Source organism: Psammomys obesus, unplaced genomic scaffold, assembly GCF_907164565.1.
Source record: "Psammomys obesus unplaced genomic scaffold, mPsaObe1.curated_primary_1811, whole genome shotgun sequence".
Taxonomy (NCBI): domain Eukaryota; kingdom Metazoa; phylum Chordata; class Mammalia; order Rodentia; family Muridae; genus Psammomys; species Psammomys obesus.
In genome coordinates this window covers 446,470-462,453 of record NW_026596214.1, presented here as the reverse complement: position 1 = coordinate 462,453, position 15,984 = coordinate 446,470, and the positions used below count along the sequence as shown (strand labels likewise).

The following is a 15,984-nucleotide window of genomic DNA, read 5'->3' as shown; positions in this document are numbered from 1 at the left end:
TCTATCTATCTATCTATCTATCTATCTATCTATCTATCTATCTATCTCTCTATCAACAGAGTCTCATTCTATTGCTCAGGTTGGCCGCAAATTCCTGGGCTCAAGTGACCCTTGTGCCTCAGTTTCTCAAGTGCTGAGTGTAGGTGTCCACCTACCATGCTCAGTTTTTTTAAGTTGTGAGGCTGATCAGGTTTATGAATTTCTTACACTTAATAATTATCAAACATAAAGCTTAATTCGAATTCTGCCTAATCTGTTAGTGCACATAGGTACCTTTTCGTAGCTACACCGAGTGTGTACATACTAACTTGTGTTTGTATTTATCCACCGTTCCATATGTATCTTCTCATATTGAAATAGACACATTATTCTAAAAATTATAATAATTATTTCCTTATTTTTGATTGTTTGAGTTGTTCCCAAACCTTCTGTTCTTCTATAAATGCCTGTGTGTAGTCCATGGTTTCCTTGGAGTATACTTTTCAGAACAGGAATTCTGGGTAAGGATAAGATTATCTTCTTAGCATTTACAACATGCTGCCTGACTGTTCCTCAGAAAAAACAACAAATGAATAGCATTGACGTTTTATATCAATAAGATAAAATATCCCTGTCTGTTTTTACTACCCCACCAGTGTTCGGTTTTATTATTTATTTTGTTAGATTAATAATTTTCATATACAAATTATTTTAATTTTTTAATTCCTTACAATAGCACAATTTTCCCATTTTGCTTTGTTGTAAAACTTTCTGTCTGTTAATGCATGATTAAGTAGTGAATACTATATGCTTTTGTATGTGTCAGTTCTTTAGAAATACAGCCAGGCCTGCCACAGGCAGGAGAGCTGCCACCACCCCTTGCCTGGGCAAAGTCAAAGCAGGAGAGCTGGCCTTGGTGGTGTAGGTGCAGGAGAGCTGGTGGGCTAACCAGCTCAGCTACTACGCAGGGCCAGATCCAGGGCTTTCAGTTGGCCTACCTCAACATCTGCCCCGTCTATGAGCTGCTGGAGCACGTGAAGAGGATGGTTCTACAGATCTAAAACCTCAAGATCTCCGTGACACAGGGCGACAACAGGATATGGGAAAGGAGTCCCAGGAAGGATCCAGTATTGATAGCGCAGTAGAAGCCAGAGACCTCAAGCCAGACCGATGAATCATTGCAGTTAACATTTGCAAGTCAAAATGTGTAGACAGAAGGGTATACAGTGGGACACATAGTGTCCCCACAGCTTCCACGGCAAGATGGGTTTTTGTTTGTTTGTTTGTTTGTTTGTTTGTTTGTTTGGGTTTAAGGGTGATGGTGTAGGGCTTGAGATGGGGTTTCTCAGTGTAATAGCCCTGGCTGGCCTGGACTCTATTTAAAGACCAGGCTGGCCTCAGACTCACAGAGGTCGCCTGCCTCTGGCTTCCCAATGCTGGGATTACAAGTGTGTGTCACCACACCCGGCTGGCGAGATTTATTTTTATACTGTTCTTTTCTTTTGTGGGGGTGGTTGCAAGGGCAGAAGGTGGGTATGGAGGAAGAGGGAGATGAGTGGGATTGAGATGCATGATGTGAAATTCACAAAGAATCAGAGAAGGGGAAGGGAGAGAGAGACAGACAGAGAGAAAGAGAAAGAGAGAGAGAGAGAGGGAGGGAGAGCATGGTGGCTGTGGCAGGAGGATTTTCATAAGTTGTAAGCCAGCCTGGGCTACAGAGTAAGTTTTAAGTCAGCCTAAATTACAGTGTGAGACCCTGTCTCCAAAAGCCCCATTTATGTATGCACATCTCTGTATATTTTGTTCCTGGATGAACCTAACGGCTTACTCACTTGCTAACATGCCACTAAAACCCTGATTCTGGTTTTGGTTTTTGTTTGTTTTTGAGTCAAGGTCAAAGTCAGATTCATGGCCTTCTTGTCTCCAGAAGCTGGGATTACAGTTACCTCCCATTATTCCTTAAACTTAGGTTAGGACAAACTGTTAGTATTTGGATGTGTAGTGTGTGTGTGTGTATATATACATACACACACACACACACACACACACACATATATATATATATATATATAAAGAGCTGGGATACAAAATGAATAGATTTTAATTAATAAAAATTGTAATACATTTTTGTATAATTTTTAAATATGAAATTCATGTTATGAGATATTTTTTCACTTTCTTTGAAATTGGGAAGTCATTTTTAGTTTTATTTGAATGCATATGCCATTCTGGTCCTCTCCAATTTTAAGAAGTTATGAGTTATCTGATCACCAACTGACATGTACATACTGATGTCTTGAAAATTAAAAATACAGAAATGATCCCAGCAGAAAGATTTTAAAACATTTATAATTTAACCACAGTAGAAGCCACTGTTTTTATTTGTGGGGTTTTGTTTACATTAAGCTTTAATAATTAAAACACTTGTTTTTAGAAAAATGTTCTCATAGACATTGCAATCTACTTTTTGCAACATAGCAATATATGATGAATCCTGTCCCAAAAGGAGTTCCAGGATGCCATCCTCAACCCCCACAGGTGCCCGCAAATACAAGCCAGATGCTGTTTTGGCTGACTTTGAGACACGCATGCCCACACTTCTCTGTCTAGTTTTCACCTATGCCCAGTTGTAAAAAAGCAAAGCAAACCCATTGTCACATGTCAAGGAAGATATTAGTGCCAGTGTCTGTCTCCAGTTTTGTCTCTGGCTGTTCTGGTTTTGTGACCTTGGTGGATATCATCCAGGAGAAGTTAGAGCTATAAAAACAGTCACATTAAAGCGGCCACCAGATGACCCACTAGACTTTGGATCCTGTTTATGATTGATGGGATTTTTTAAAAAACAACAACCTCCACAGTGCCCTTGTAAATAGAATTAGACAGCTGTGAGCTACCATGTGGTTGCTAGGCATTGAACCCAGGTTCTCTGCAATAGCAGCACCTGCTGTTAACCGCTGAGCCATCTCTCATCCTGGTGTACAGAAAGGTTAAGTTCTGTTTGGTGGGTGTTGCCTTTACTTTTGCTTATTTTTGTTTTGAAATTATCTCACTTGGTAAACCCAGGCTGCTCTGAAGTTCAATATTTATACCAGTCTGGCTTTGGTTTTTCAGTGTTCAGATTACAGGCATGAACCCCCATGCTCAACTAAGCTTTATGTTTGTATATATGTTTGTATATAAATGAAAAGTTTTCCCTTTTCATTTCTTCTTTAGCTTTCATACTTAGAAAGATATGTCCAGGGCTGAAGAGATGGCTCAGAGGTTAAGAGCACCGGCTGTTCTTCCAAAGGTCCTGAGTTCAATTCCCAGAAACCACATGGTAGCTCACAATGTCTGTAATAAGATCCAGTGCAGGCTGAATATATATAAATAATAAATAAATCTTTAAAAAAAAGAAAAAGAAAAATATGTCCAGTCCTAAGTCAGCTCTATTTCACTGCATTTAATTCAAATTGTTGATGTTTACAATTTTACATTTAACTCTTAAACTAAAGTTAAAACTTTCACTGATCCTATAAGGTGAAAAATCTAATAGCTTTTGTTAAAAGTCAACCAGTAATCCAAGCACTGTTCATTTACTAGTTCACAGAGCTGTTATATAGTTCATAACTTTAAATGGCATCTCTGTTGCTTGCAGGCAAAATCTCATCCACATGTATATGTTCCCTTGTGTTAGTATCACTACTGTTTCGTCTTTCCTAGCACAACATTTTTGTCTTTCTTAATCTTTTTTTAAGACTTTTATGTTATTTTTTATATTAAAATCCAATTTCATATTTTTTCTCCCTTCCTTTTTTCCAACCCTTCCCACATAACCCCTGTTTCTCTCTCAGATTCATGGCTTTTATTTTTTAATTGTTAGACACACAAATACCTAAATTTGCATATACAAGCTGCTATATCTATATAATTTACTGTGCATATTTTAGGGGGGTCCAAAATGGTGGCACCGAGAGGACACTGTGTCTGAGGAGCAGGACAGCAGTGTCAGCGCAGTGACCAGGAGACTGAACTCTGGGCCCTAAAACACCAGCGATTGTGATTCCCAGGTGAGAGGAAACCCCACAGTCAGGGAATCAACTGGGACTAACCTCAGGTCACCCAGTCAATATCTCGAAAAAAGTCCCAGGGAGTGGCGGGTGCACAGTTGCCAGCCCAGAGCGGGGATCTCAGCCTTAGCCCAGAGCTGAGCATATAGGCGCCAGACCTGCTGTGCCCCTGACTGACCGTCCCAGACAGAACTGTGGGCCCCAGGGCACCAGAGACTGAGGTTCCCTGTCAGGAGAAAACCCCACAGTTAGGGAATCAGCAGGTCTGATCTTAGAGCATTCAGCCACCCCACCCCACCCTCGTCACATACACATGGAAAAGTTCCTGTGTTCCTGCAGACACCCAGTCACCAGCTTGGAGCCACGACTCTTTCGTGCTCTGTTCTCCACTCCAGACTGAACTGTGGACCCCAAACACCACAGACAGGGTCTCTCTTTTGGAAAGAAACCCCATGGTGGGGGGTAAACATCTGGTATAACCTCAGGACACCCAGCTCTGGAAAAGTTTCTGGGTTCCAGCATGCTCAGGCTCTAGCCTCTTGCTGCACGTAAGAATGCTGTGCTCACCTGCCACTGATTACTGCTTGGGGCACAAAGCTCCAACCTCAGACCTACAGAAGCCTGGGATCCCTGAGATCAGCCCCCAGATACTGCTCGAAGGGGCAGCCAGTTATCCATAACTAAACTGACCAAACTACAGGGCTCCCAGGTTCTTCAAGAGAGCTGTGCCTGGGAAAAAGTATAAGAACAGCAGCAGCTCACTAAATTCAGAGCAAGAAACCCAGCAGCATCTGTCTCCAGGACTTCTATGGGTGAGAGGATAGCCCCCCTGACTAACAAAGATCACAGTTACCACTCAGGTCTATATACCTGAGGCGAGCTGTGGCAATTCCTGAAAAACACCGGCCATTCAGTGGCCATACCCAAAAAGCTGAGGAAAAATCTTCTTCCTGCTAAGGAGATTCTCCCCACCCCAGGATTCCAGGAAACACCAGAAACTAACATCTAAGATAACCCAATGGGTAGAGGCCAGCGTAAAAGCTCAACCAACAAAAGGCAGAGCAATATGGCATCTCCAGAACCTAGTTATCCAGGGGCAAGCAGCCCGGGACACCCCAGCATAATTGAAATTCAAGAAGATGACCTAACATCTATGCTCATGAAGAGGATAACAGAGGAGACAAATAAAATGCGTAAAGACCTAGAGGAAGATAAACTCAAACAGATTATGGCCATCTGTAAAGAAATAGAGGAAGATAAAAATAAACAGATTATGGCCATCTGTAAAGAAATACAGGAAGTTGCAGCCAAACAGTTTGTGACCTTTAGAGAGGAAATAATTAAAAACTGAAAGAAATCAAAGAAACAGAGGAATGTTCAAACAAACAGCTGAAGGAATTGAAGGAAAAACAGGAAAATATAGTCACACAGGTGAAGGAATTCAACAAACTGTCTCAGGATCTGAAGATAGAATTGGAAAAATAAAAGAAAACACAAAATGAGGAAATAATGGAGTGGAATAACTTAGGGAAAAAACAGGAACTACAGAGGTAAGCATAACCAATAGACTACAAGAGATGGAAGAAAGAATCTCAGGTGTGGAAGATTCAATGGAAGAAATCAATGTATCCATCAAAGAAAATGTTAAATCCAAAAAATTCCTGACAGGGACCGTCCAAGAAATCCAAGACAATATTTTTCATATTGACAAAACCTAAGAATAATAGGAATAGAGGAAAAAGAAGATTCCCTGCTCCAAGGCCCAGAAAATATTTTCAACAAAATCATTGAAGAAAATGTCCCCAACTTAAAGGAGAGGCCAATAAGAATACAAGAGGCCTACAGAACACCCAACAAATTTGACCAGAAAAGAAAATCCTCCCGCCACATAATAATCAAAACAGTAAGTATACAGAATAAAGAAAAAATACTAAAAGCTGCAAGGGAAAAAGGCCAAGTAACATATAATGGCAAACCCATCAGAATCACACCTGACTTCTTAAAAGAGACTATGAAAGCCAGAAAGGCCTGGACGGATATCATGCAGACCCTAAGAGAACACAGATGTCAGCCCAGGCTACTATACCCCGCAAAACTCTCAGTCTTCATAGACAGAGAAAACAAGATATTCAATGACAAAAACAAATTCAAACAAAACCTACCCACAAATCCAGCATTACAGAAGATACTAGAAGGACAAATACAGCCCAGGAAAACTAACTACATTCAGGAAGACACAAGAAAAAAAATAACCTCACTACAACAAAACTAAAAGTAGCCAAGCACACAAACACACTACTCCAGTCAACAGCAAAATCAAAGCATCTAACAGCTACTGGTCATTAATCTCTCTTAACATCAATTGACTCAATTTTCCAATAAAAAGACACAGACTAACAGAATGGATATGTAAACAACATCCAACAATCTGTTGCATACAAGAAACACACCTATGTCACAAAATAGACATTACCGAAGAGTAAAGGGCTGGAAGACGGTTTTCCAAGCAAATGGACCCAAGAACTAAGTAGGAGTAGCCATTCTAATATCTAATAAAAATAGATATTCAACTAAAATTAATCAAAAGTGATGGGGAAGGTCATTTCATACTCATCAAAGGAAAACTCCATGGAGAAGACATCACAATTCTGAACATCTATGCTCCAAATACAAGAACACCCACATTTTTAAAAGAAACATTAATAAAACTGAAACCACACATAGATCCCCACACATTAATAGTGGGAGATTTCAACATCCCACTATCAACAAAGGACAGGTCAACAAAACAGAAATTAAACAAAGAAACAATGACTCTGACAGAGGTCATGAATCAAATGGACCTATCACACATCTACAGAACCTTTTACCCAAACAAAAAAGAATTTACCTCCTTCTCAGCACCTCATGAAACCTTCTCCAAAACAGAACAAGTGGAAGCACAAAGCAAGCCTCTACAGATACAAGAAGACTGACATAATCTCATGTATCCTATCTGACCACCATGGACTAAAGCTAGACCTCAAGAACAACAAAAATAACAAAAAGCCTATGCACACACGGAAACTGAGCAACTCCCTACTCAACGACAGCTGGGTCAGGGGAGAAATAAAGAAAGAAATCAAATCCTTCCTAGAATTCAATGAAAATGAAGACACAACATACCCAAACTCATGGGACACAATGAAAGCAGTGCTAAGAGGAAAATTCATAGCACTTAGTGCCTTCAAGAAGAATTTTGAAATATCTTATACAAGCAACTTAAAGGCTCAATTGAGAGCCTTAAGAAAAAAAGGAAAAGACACACCCAAGAGGAATAGATGGCTGAAAATAATCAAACTCAGAGCTGAAATCAATAAATTAGAAACAAATACAACAATTAAAAAAAATCAATGAAACTAAGAGCTGGTTCTTTGTGAAAATCAACAAGATAGACAAACCCTTAACCAAACTAACTAAAAGACAGAGAGATACTACCCAAATCAACAAAATCAGAAATGAGAAAGGGGACATAATGACAGGCACTGAGGAAATCTAAACAATCATTAGGTCTTACTTCAAAAGCCTATATGCCACAAAATTTGAAAATCTAAATTAAATGAACAATTTTCTTGATTGATTCCACTTGCCAAATTAAGAACAGGTAAATCAATTAAATAGTTCTATATCCCTAAAGAATTAGAAGCTGTCATCAAAAGTCTCCCATCCAAAAAAAGCCCAGGGCCAAATGGTTTCAGTGCAGAATTCTACCAGACTTTCAAAGAAAAGCTAAAACCATTACTCTTCAAACTATTCCACAAAATAAAAACAGTAGAAACATTACCAAACTCATTCTATGAAGCCACAGTCACCTTGATACCTAAACCTCACAAAGACCCAACAAAGAGAAAGAGATTTTCAGGCCAATCTCTCTTATGAACATTGGTGCAAAAACAATAAAATACTCACAAACCGAATCCAAGAACACATCAAAGATATCATCCATTATGACCAAGTAGGCTTCATCTCAGGTATGAAGGGGCATTTCAATATATGGAAATCCATCAATGTAATCCACCATATAAACAAACTGAAAGAAAAAGACCACTTATAATCTCCTTAGATGCTGAAAAGGATTTGATAAAATCCAACAGTCATTTATGTTTAAAGTCTTGGAGAGATCAGGGGTACAAGACACTTACCTAAACACAATAAAGGCAATATACAGCAAGCCTATAGCCAACATCAAACTAAATGGAGAGAAACCAGTGGACTTGGAAAGGGGCACGGTGGAGATGAGGGAGGGAGGGAGGGACTGGGAGGGAATGAGGGATCGGGACACGGCTGGGATACAGAGTTAATAAAATGTAACTGATAAGAAAAAAATAAAATTCAAAAAAAAATAGAGAGAAGCTTAAATCAGTTCCACTGAAATCAGGGACAAGGCAAGGCTCCCCACTATCTCCATATCTCTTCAACACTCTTCTTGAAGTCCTTGCTAGAGCAATAAAACAACTAAAGGAGATCAAGGGGATTCGGTTCAGAAACGTAGAAGTCAAAGTATCACTATTTGCAGATGATATGATAGTATATATGAGTGACCCCAAAAATTCTACCAGGGAACTCCTAGAGCTGATAAACACCTTCAGCCAAGGGCTGGATACAAAACTAACTCAAAAAAATAATAGTCCTCCTGTATTCAAAGGACAAACAGGCAGAGAAAAAAATTAAGGAAACAACATCCTTCACAATAGCCACAAAGTAAATAGCCATAAAGTATCTCGGTGTAACTCTAACCAAGCAAGTCAAAGACTTGTTATGAAAACAAAACAAAAACCTTCAGTCTCTAAAGAAAGAAACAGAAGAAGATATCAGAAGATGGAAAGATCTCCCATGCTTATGGCTTGGCAGGATTAACATAGTAAAAATGGCCATCTTACCAAAAGTAATCTACAGATTCAGTGCAGTTCGCATCAAATTACGAACACAATTCCTTACAGACCTTGAAAGAAAAATTCTCACCCTCATATGGAATTACAAGAAACCCAGGCTTGCTAAAGCAATCCTCTACAATAAAAGATCTTCTTGATGTATCTCCATCCCTGATCTCAAGCTGTACTATAGAGCAGCAGTAATAAAAACTGGGTGATACTGGCATAGAAACAAAATGGTGGATCAATGGAATCGAATAGAAGTCCCAGAAATAAACCCACAAATCTACGGATATTTGATTTTGACAAAAAAAAAAATGTCAAAACCATACAATGGAAAAAAGATAACATCTTCAATAAATGGTGCTGGTCTAACTGGATGTTTACATGTAGAAAAATGCAAGTAGATCCATACATATCACCCAGCACAAAACTAAAGTTTAAGTGGATCGAAGACCTCAATATAAAAACAGACACACTAAAGCTGTTAGAAGAAAAAGTGGGGAACAGCCTTGAACTCATTGGCACAGGAGACAACTTCCTGAACAGAACACCAACAACACAGGCTCTAAGATCAACAATTAATAAATGGGATCTCATGAAACTGAAAAGCTTCTGTAAAGCAAAGGATATTGTCATCAGATGAAAACTACAGCCTACAGATCGGGAAAGGACCTTCACCAACCCTCTATCCGACAGAGGGCTAATATCCAGAATATATAAGAAACTTAAGTTAAACAGCAACAAATCAAGTAACAACTGAAAAATGGGGTACAGAGCTAAACAGAGAGTTCTCAATAGAGGAACATTGAAACACTTAAAGAAATGTTCAACATCCTTAGTCATTAGGAAAATGCAAATCAAAATGACCCTGAGATTTCACCTTTAATTCATCAGAATGGCTAAGATAAAAAAACTCAAGTGACAACACATGCTGGAGAGGATGTGGAGAAAGGAGAACCCTCCTTCATTGCTGGTGGGAATGTAAATTTGTACAACCACTTTGGAAATCAATCTGGCACTTTCTCAGACAATTAGGAATAGTACTTCCTCAAGATCCAGTTATACAACTCCTAGGCAGATATCCAAAGATGCTCAAGGATACAACAATGACATTTGCTCAACCATGTTCACAGCAACTTTATTTGTAATAGCCGGAAGCTGGAAACAACCCAGATGTCCCTCAGTTGAGGAGTGGATACAGAAATTGTGGTACATTTACGCAATGGAATACTACTCAGCAATTAAAAAAAAAGAAATAATGAAATTTACAGGTAGATGGTGGGAACTAGAAATGATCATCCTGAGTGAAGTAACCCAGAAGCAGAAAGACACACATGGTATGTACTCACTTATAAGTGGATATTAGACATATAATATTGAATAATCATACTAAAATATGTACACCTAAGGAAGCTAAACAAGAAGGAGGACCCTGGTAAGATGCTCAGTCTTCATTCAGAAAGGCAAACGAGATGGACATCAGAAGAGATAGAAAACAGGGAACAGGATAGGAGTCTATCACAGAGGGCCTCTGAAAGACTCTGCCCAGCATGGTATCAAAACATCTGCTTATATTCATAGCCAAAATTTTTGCAGTGTACAGGGAATCTTATGAAAGAAGGGGGAGATAGAAAGACCCAGAGGGAACAGGAGCTCCACAAGGAGAGCAACAGAACCAAAAAAATCTGGGCACAGGGGTCTTTTCTGAGACTGAGACTCCAGAAAAAGACCATGCATGGAGATAACTTAGAATTCCAGCACAGAAGTAATCCATGGCAGCTCAGTGTCCAAGAGGGTTCCTCAATAATAGGAACAGGGACCGTCTCTGACATAAACTCATGAGCTAGCTCTTTGATCACCTCCACCTGAGGGGGAAGCAGCCTTACCAGTCCACAGAGGAAGACAGTGCAGCCAGTCCTGATGAGACCTGATAGACTAAGGTCAGATGGAAGGAGAGGAGGCCTACCCTATCATTGGACTTGGGGAGGGCCATAGGAAAAGAAGAGGGAGGAAGGTTGGGATTTTGAGGGGATGGGGAAGGGGACTACAGCTAGGATACAAAAGTGAATAAACTGTATTTAATAAAAATAAAATAAAATAATAAAAAAAGATTTTAAGGCTAAGGAGAATCCTCCAGAAGATTAAGGAAGAAGGATTGTAGGACTCAGAGAGGTTGAGGACACCAGGAGAACATGATCCACAGAATCAGTTAAGCAGAGCTCCTAGGGGCTTACAGAGACTGAAGAGACAGTTAGGAAGCCCAACAGGGTCTGAACTAGGTCCTCTACACATATTATGGTTGTATAACGTGGTGTTCTCTCGGGATTCCTGTTGGTAGGATTCAGGGGTGTCTCTAACCCTTTTTGCCTGTACTTGGAACTGTTTTCCTCCCATGAGGTTACTTCATCCAGCCTTGGTATGAGGGTTTGTGCCTAGTCTTACTGTTACATCTTCAGTGAATATCCCTGAGAGGCCAGCTGTGTTGAGGTTGTTGTTTTATTTTTTATTTATTTTTTGATTATTACAATTCATTCACTTCATATCTCAGCTGTAGACCCCTCCCTCGTCCCCTCCCAATCTCACCCTACCTCCCTCTACTCTTCCCATTCCCCTCCCTCAGTCCACTGATAGGGAAGGTCCTCTTCCCCTTCCTTCTGACCCTACCCTGTCAGGTCTTATCGGGACTGGCTGCATCATCTTCCTCTATGGCCGGGTACAGCTCCACTCCCCTCAGGGGGAGGTGATCAAAGAGCTAGCTCATGAGTTCATGTCAGAGACAATCTCTGCTCCCCTTACCAGGGAACCCACTTGGAGACTGAGCTGCCATGGGCTACATCTGATCAAGGGGTCTAGGATATCTTCATGTATAGTCCTTTGTTGGAGTATCAGTCTTTGCAAAGACCCTGTGCCCAGATATTTTGGTTCTGTTGTTCTCCTTGTGGAGTTCCTGTCCCCTCCAGGTCTTTCTATCTCCCCCCTTCTTTCATAAGATTCCCTGCACTCTGCCCAAAGTTTTTATATGAGTCTCAGCATCTGCCTTGATACCCTGCTGTGTAGAGTCTTTCAGAGGCGCTTTGTGGTAGGCTCCTTTCCTGTTCCCTGTTTTTTCCTGCTTCTGATGTTCATCATAATTTCTTTCTGAGTGAGGATCAAGCAAGTTCCCTAGGATCCTCTTTGTTTAGGTTCTTTAGGATTATAGATTTTTAGTATGTTTATCCTATATTTTGTGACTAATATCCACTTATAAGTGAATTTATACCATGTGTGTCTTTCTGCTTCTGAGATACCTCACTCAAGATGATCTTTTCTAGCTTGCACCATTTGCCTGCAAATTTCATGATTTCCTTGTTCTATTAAAAATAGCTGAGTAGTATTCCATTGTGTAAATGTACCACAATTTCTGTATCCATTCCTCAGCTGAGGGACATCTAGGTTGTTTCCAGAAACTGGCTATTACAAATAAAGCTGCTACCAACATGGTTGAGCAAATGTCCTTGTTGTGTACTTGAGCATCTTTTGGATATGTGCCTAGAAGTGGTATAGCTGGATCTTGAGGAAGCACTATTCCCAATTTTCTGAGAAATCGCCAGATTGATTTCCAAAGTGATTGTACAAGGTTACATTCCCATCAGCAATGAAGATGGGTTCCCCTTTTTTCACATTCTCTTCAAAGTGTGTTGTGAGTTTTTGATCTTAGCCAATCTGATGGGTGTAAGGTGGAATCTCAGGGTCATTTTGATTTGCATTTCCCTGATGACTAAGGATGTTGAGCATTTCTTTATGTTTTTCTCAGCCATTCGCTATTCCTCTATTCAGAACTCTCTGTTTAGCTATGTACTCCATTTTAATAGGATTACTTGATTTAAATTTTTTAAATTTTAAGTGTTTAAATTTTTTAGTTCTTTATATATTCTGTATATTAGCCCTCTGTCAGATATAGGGTTGGTGAAGATCCTTTCCCAGTCTGTAGGCATTTTGTTCTGATGACAGCGTTCTTTGTTTACAGAAGTTTTTTAGTTTCATAAGATCCCATTTACTGATTGTTGATTTTTTTAATTTATTTTTTTATTAATTACATTTTATTGATTTGTATCCTAGGTGTAGCCTCCTCCCCTATCCCCTTCCAATTCCACCCACTGAACCTCTTCTCCATCACCACTGAACCTCTTCTCCATTGTGCACTGATAGGGGAGATCCTCTGCTCCTTCTGTTTGACCATAGCTTATCAGGACTGGTTGCATTTCTTCTTCTGTGGCCTGGCAAGGCTGAACCCCCCAGGTGGAGGTGATTAGAGAGCCTGCCACTGAGTTCATGCCAGAGAAATTTCCTGCTCCCCTTCCTAGGGACCTCACTTCAAGACTGAGTCTATGGGCTACATTTCAGCTGGGGTTTTAGGTCCTCTCCATCCACGGTCCTTGGTTGGAGTATCATTCACTTCAGGGGCCCCAGGGCTCAATTTTTATGGCTGTATTGGTCTCCTTTCAGAGCTCTTGTCCCCTCCAGGTCTCTCTATCAACTCCATGATAAGTTATCCAATCGCAAGTGGTCAACCTTGAACAAATGTACATACAGGCAACACTAAATGTATTCGATATGCTGTATTTATATATTTGCATATGTATGTATATACCTGTGTGTGCATTTATACTGATAATAATAAAGAGGCTATGAATTTTAGAGGGATTGTGAGGGACATAGGAGCTGAAGGGACATAGTGGGTGGGGTAAAATTATGCAAATACAGTTCTTGTGTGAAATTCTAAAAATAAATGTAAAAAATATTCAAAACTGATCAGTAGGGATATATGAACCAAAATTACAATAAGATACAACTTTACAGGTGTTATAATGACTGTTGGTGAAGATTTGTAGAAACAAACTCTTGTGAACTGTTGGAGGGACTTTAAAATGGCAAAGCAGTGGATAACAGGACAGTGGTTCCTTAAAAAGTTAAACGTAGGGCCTAGAGAGGTGGCTCAGTGTTACGAGCACTTGTGCACTTTCAGAGGATCAGATTCTCTTCCCAGCACTGACATGATAACAAACAACCACCAGTCACTCCAGTTCTAGGGAACCCAATGCCTTTTCTGATACTGGGCTCACAAAACATCCATATACAAAAATAAGTCTTTTTTGGAGTTTAAGCATAAAATTGGTATATGATTCAAGAATTCTAAGTATATTCTCAAAAGAAAATGAAGTGAGAAAGTTGAACAGATATTTTCTGCATTACAGTCCAATATTGTTTACAATAGGAAAAGATGTGAACACTCTGAATATCATCAACAATTGAATAGAAAAGCAAAGGTGGCACATATAAAGGATGGAATATTTGACCTTAATAAAGGAGGGAAATTCTAACATGCTATTATATATATAGCTTTGAAGATACTGTGCTGAGTGAAATAAACCAGTTAGTTATAAAAGGAAAGATAACAATGATTCTCTTCAATGTGAGGTATTTTGAGGAGTCAAATTCATAGACACAAAGTAGAAATCTGTTGTCAGAGACTGGGAAGAGAAGGAACTTAGTGTTTAATGGATGTAGAGTTTCAGTTTGCAAAGATGAAGTAGTTCTAGGGAGGTGAATAGTGGTGGCATTTACACAATGATGTATTTAAAGCTACTAAGCTCTTAAAATTATTAAATGATAAATTTTGTTACATATATTTTAGTGTTATGAAAAAGATACTAGGAAAGACCCTCATAATGGTAAAAAGCACTTGCCTCGTAAGCTTGATGACTTGAATCCCAGAAACCTAAAGTAGAGAGAACCAGCTCCCCAAGTTTGCCTTCTCGCCTCCCTGTGTCCTGACATGAGTGTTCACACACACACACACACACACACACACACACACACCATATACAATAATAGTCAAGATTTTACCAACAAGAATTTGTGAATAAACCTAGTCTTGCTATTAATCCCAGAGCAAATATGTGCATTATTGAGTGGAACTTGGAATATAACCAAGGCATTGAGCATTCTCTGGTCTGCTACCTCACAAGCAGAAGCAACTCTGAAAATGTAGCATGCTGGAGTGGGGGTGTGGCTCAATTGGTAAACCGCTTTTCTTGCCATCATGAGGACTTGGGTTTGATCCTCTAAATATGCATAGGAGTATCAGAAATGGTATGCATGCTTATAATCCCAGCAGTGGGGAGGCAGAGACAGAAAGATCCTGGGGCTTGTTAGCTATCATGTCTAGCCTAATTGGTGGACTCTAGGTCAGCTAGAGACCCAAACTCAAAAGGAGATGAATGGCATTCCAGAGGATGACACCTCAGGGTTTTCCTGGCCTGCATGTGTACTCATGCACATGAAAAGGTAGCATATTTGATAAAGATACCAAATCAAGTACTCATAAACATATGCTGTAGCCAGAAACATAGTAGGGGTTCTATCGGTACTGACAAGAAAGGGTATTCCATGTATTTGGGAGGAAAAAAATTTAGACCAATATGTGAAGTATTTTCCGCTCTGATGATAAGAAAAATACATGTCAGTGAATGAACAATTCCCTTATTGTATCTTAACAATGTTTAATGTAGTTTCATATTTATATACAGTATACAGTAAGGTATGTATATAATGTATTTAACATAGATATAGATTGCAATATGGATTCTAATTTTAGAAAGCTAAGCTATAAAAGGGAGACATCTTAAACTGAAAGAAATGAGGTGGATGTGTATTTCTATGTGTATACATCACTGTGTGCATCTGTGTAAACAAATATTGCTTTAAACTGTACCCTAAGACTCTCCTGATCATTTCTCAAATCTGTGTCAGGATGCAATAATAGAATGAAACTCAGTGGACGACCCTACAGGCTCATGGGTGTGCTTGGAACATCAAAACTCTATGACATTCGCAAAACTGTCTTTACTTTCACTCCGCAGGTGAGTAGGATAGGCTGCAAAACGCATTGAGATGAATGGACTAAGAGGGAAAGAGACTACAGAAAGAAAGCATGTATGTGCTGGAACTAGATGAGTCAGAGTCCCATAGGCCTCGCATATGTTAAACGGCTCAATAAGTGT

The 15,984-nt window shown here is 39.6% G+C and overlaps 1 protein-coding gene across 1 annotated transcript in view; it reads left to right on the top strand.

The window, feature by feature from the left end:
• Positions 1–15,984, top strand: part of Phka1 (phosphorylase kinase regulatory subunit alpha 1) — a gene marked incomplete in the record, with an annotated part of 135,532 nt that overhangs the window by 40,627 nt on the left and 78,921 nt on the right. The window contains 1 exon segment of the mRNA XM_055595737.1: positions 15,734–15,843. Coding sequence (XP_055451712.1) covers positions 15,734–15,843 — 110 coding nt within the window.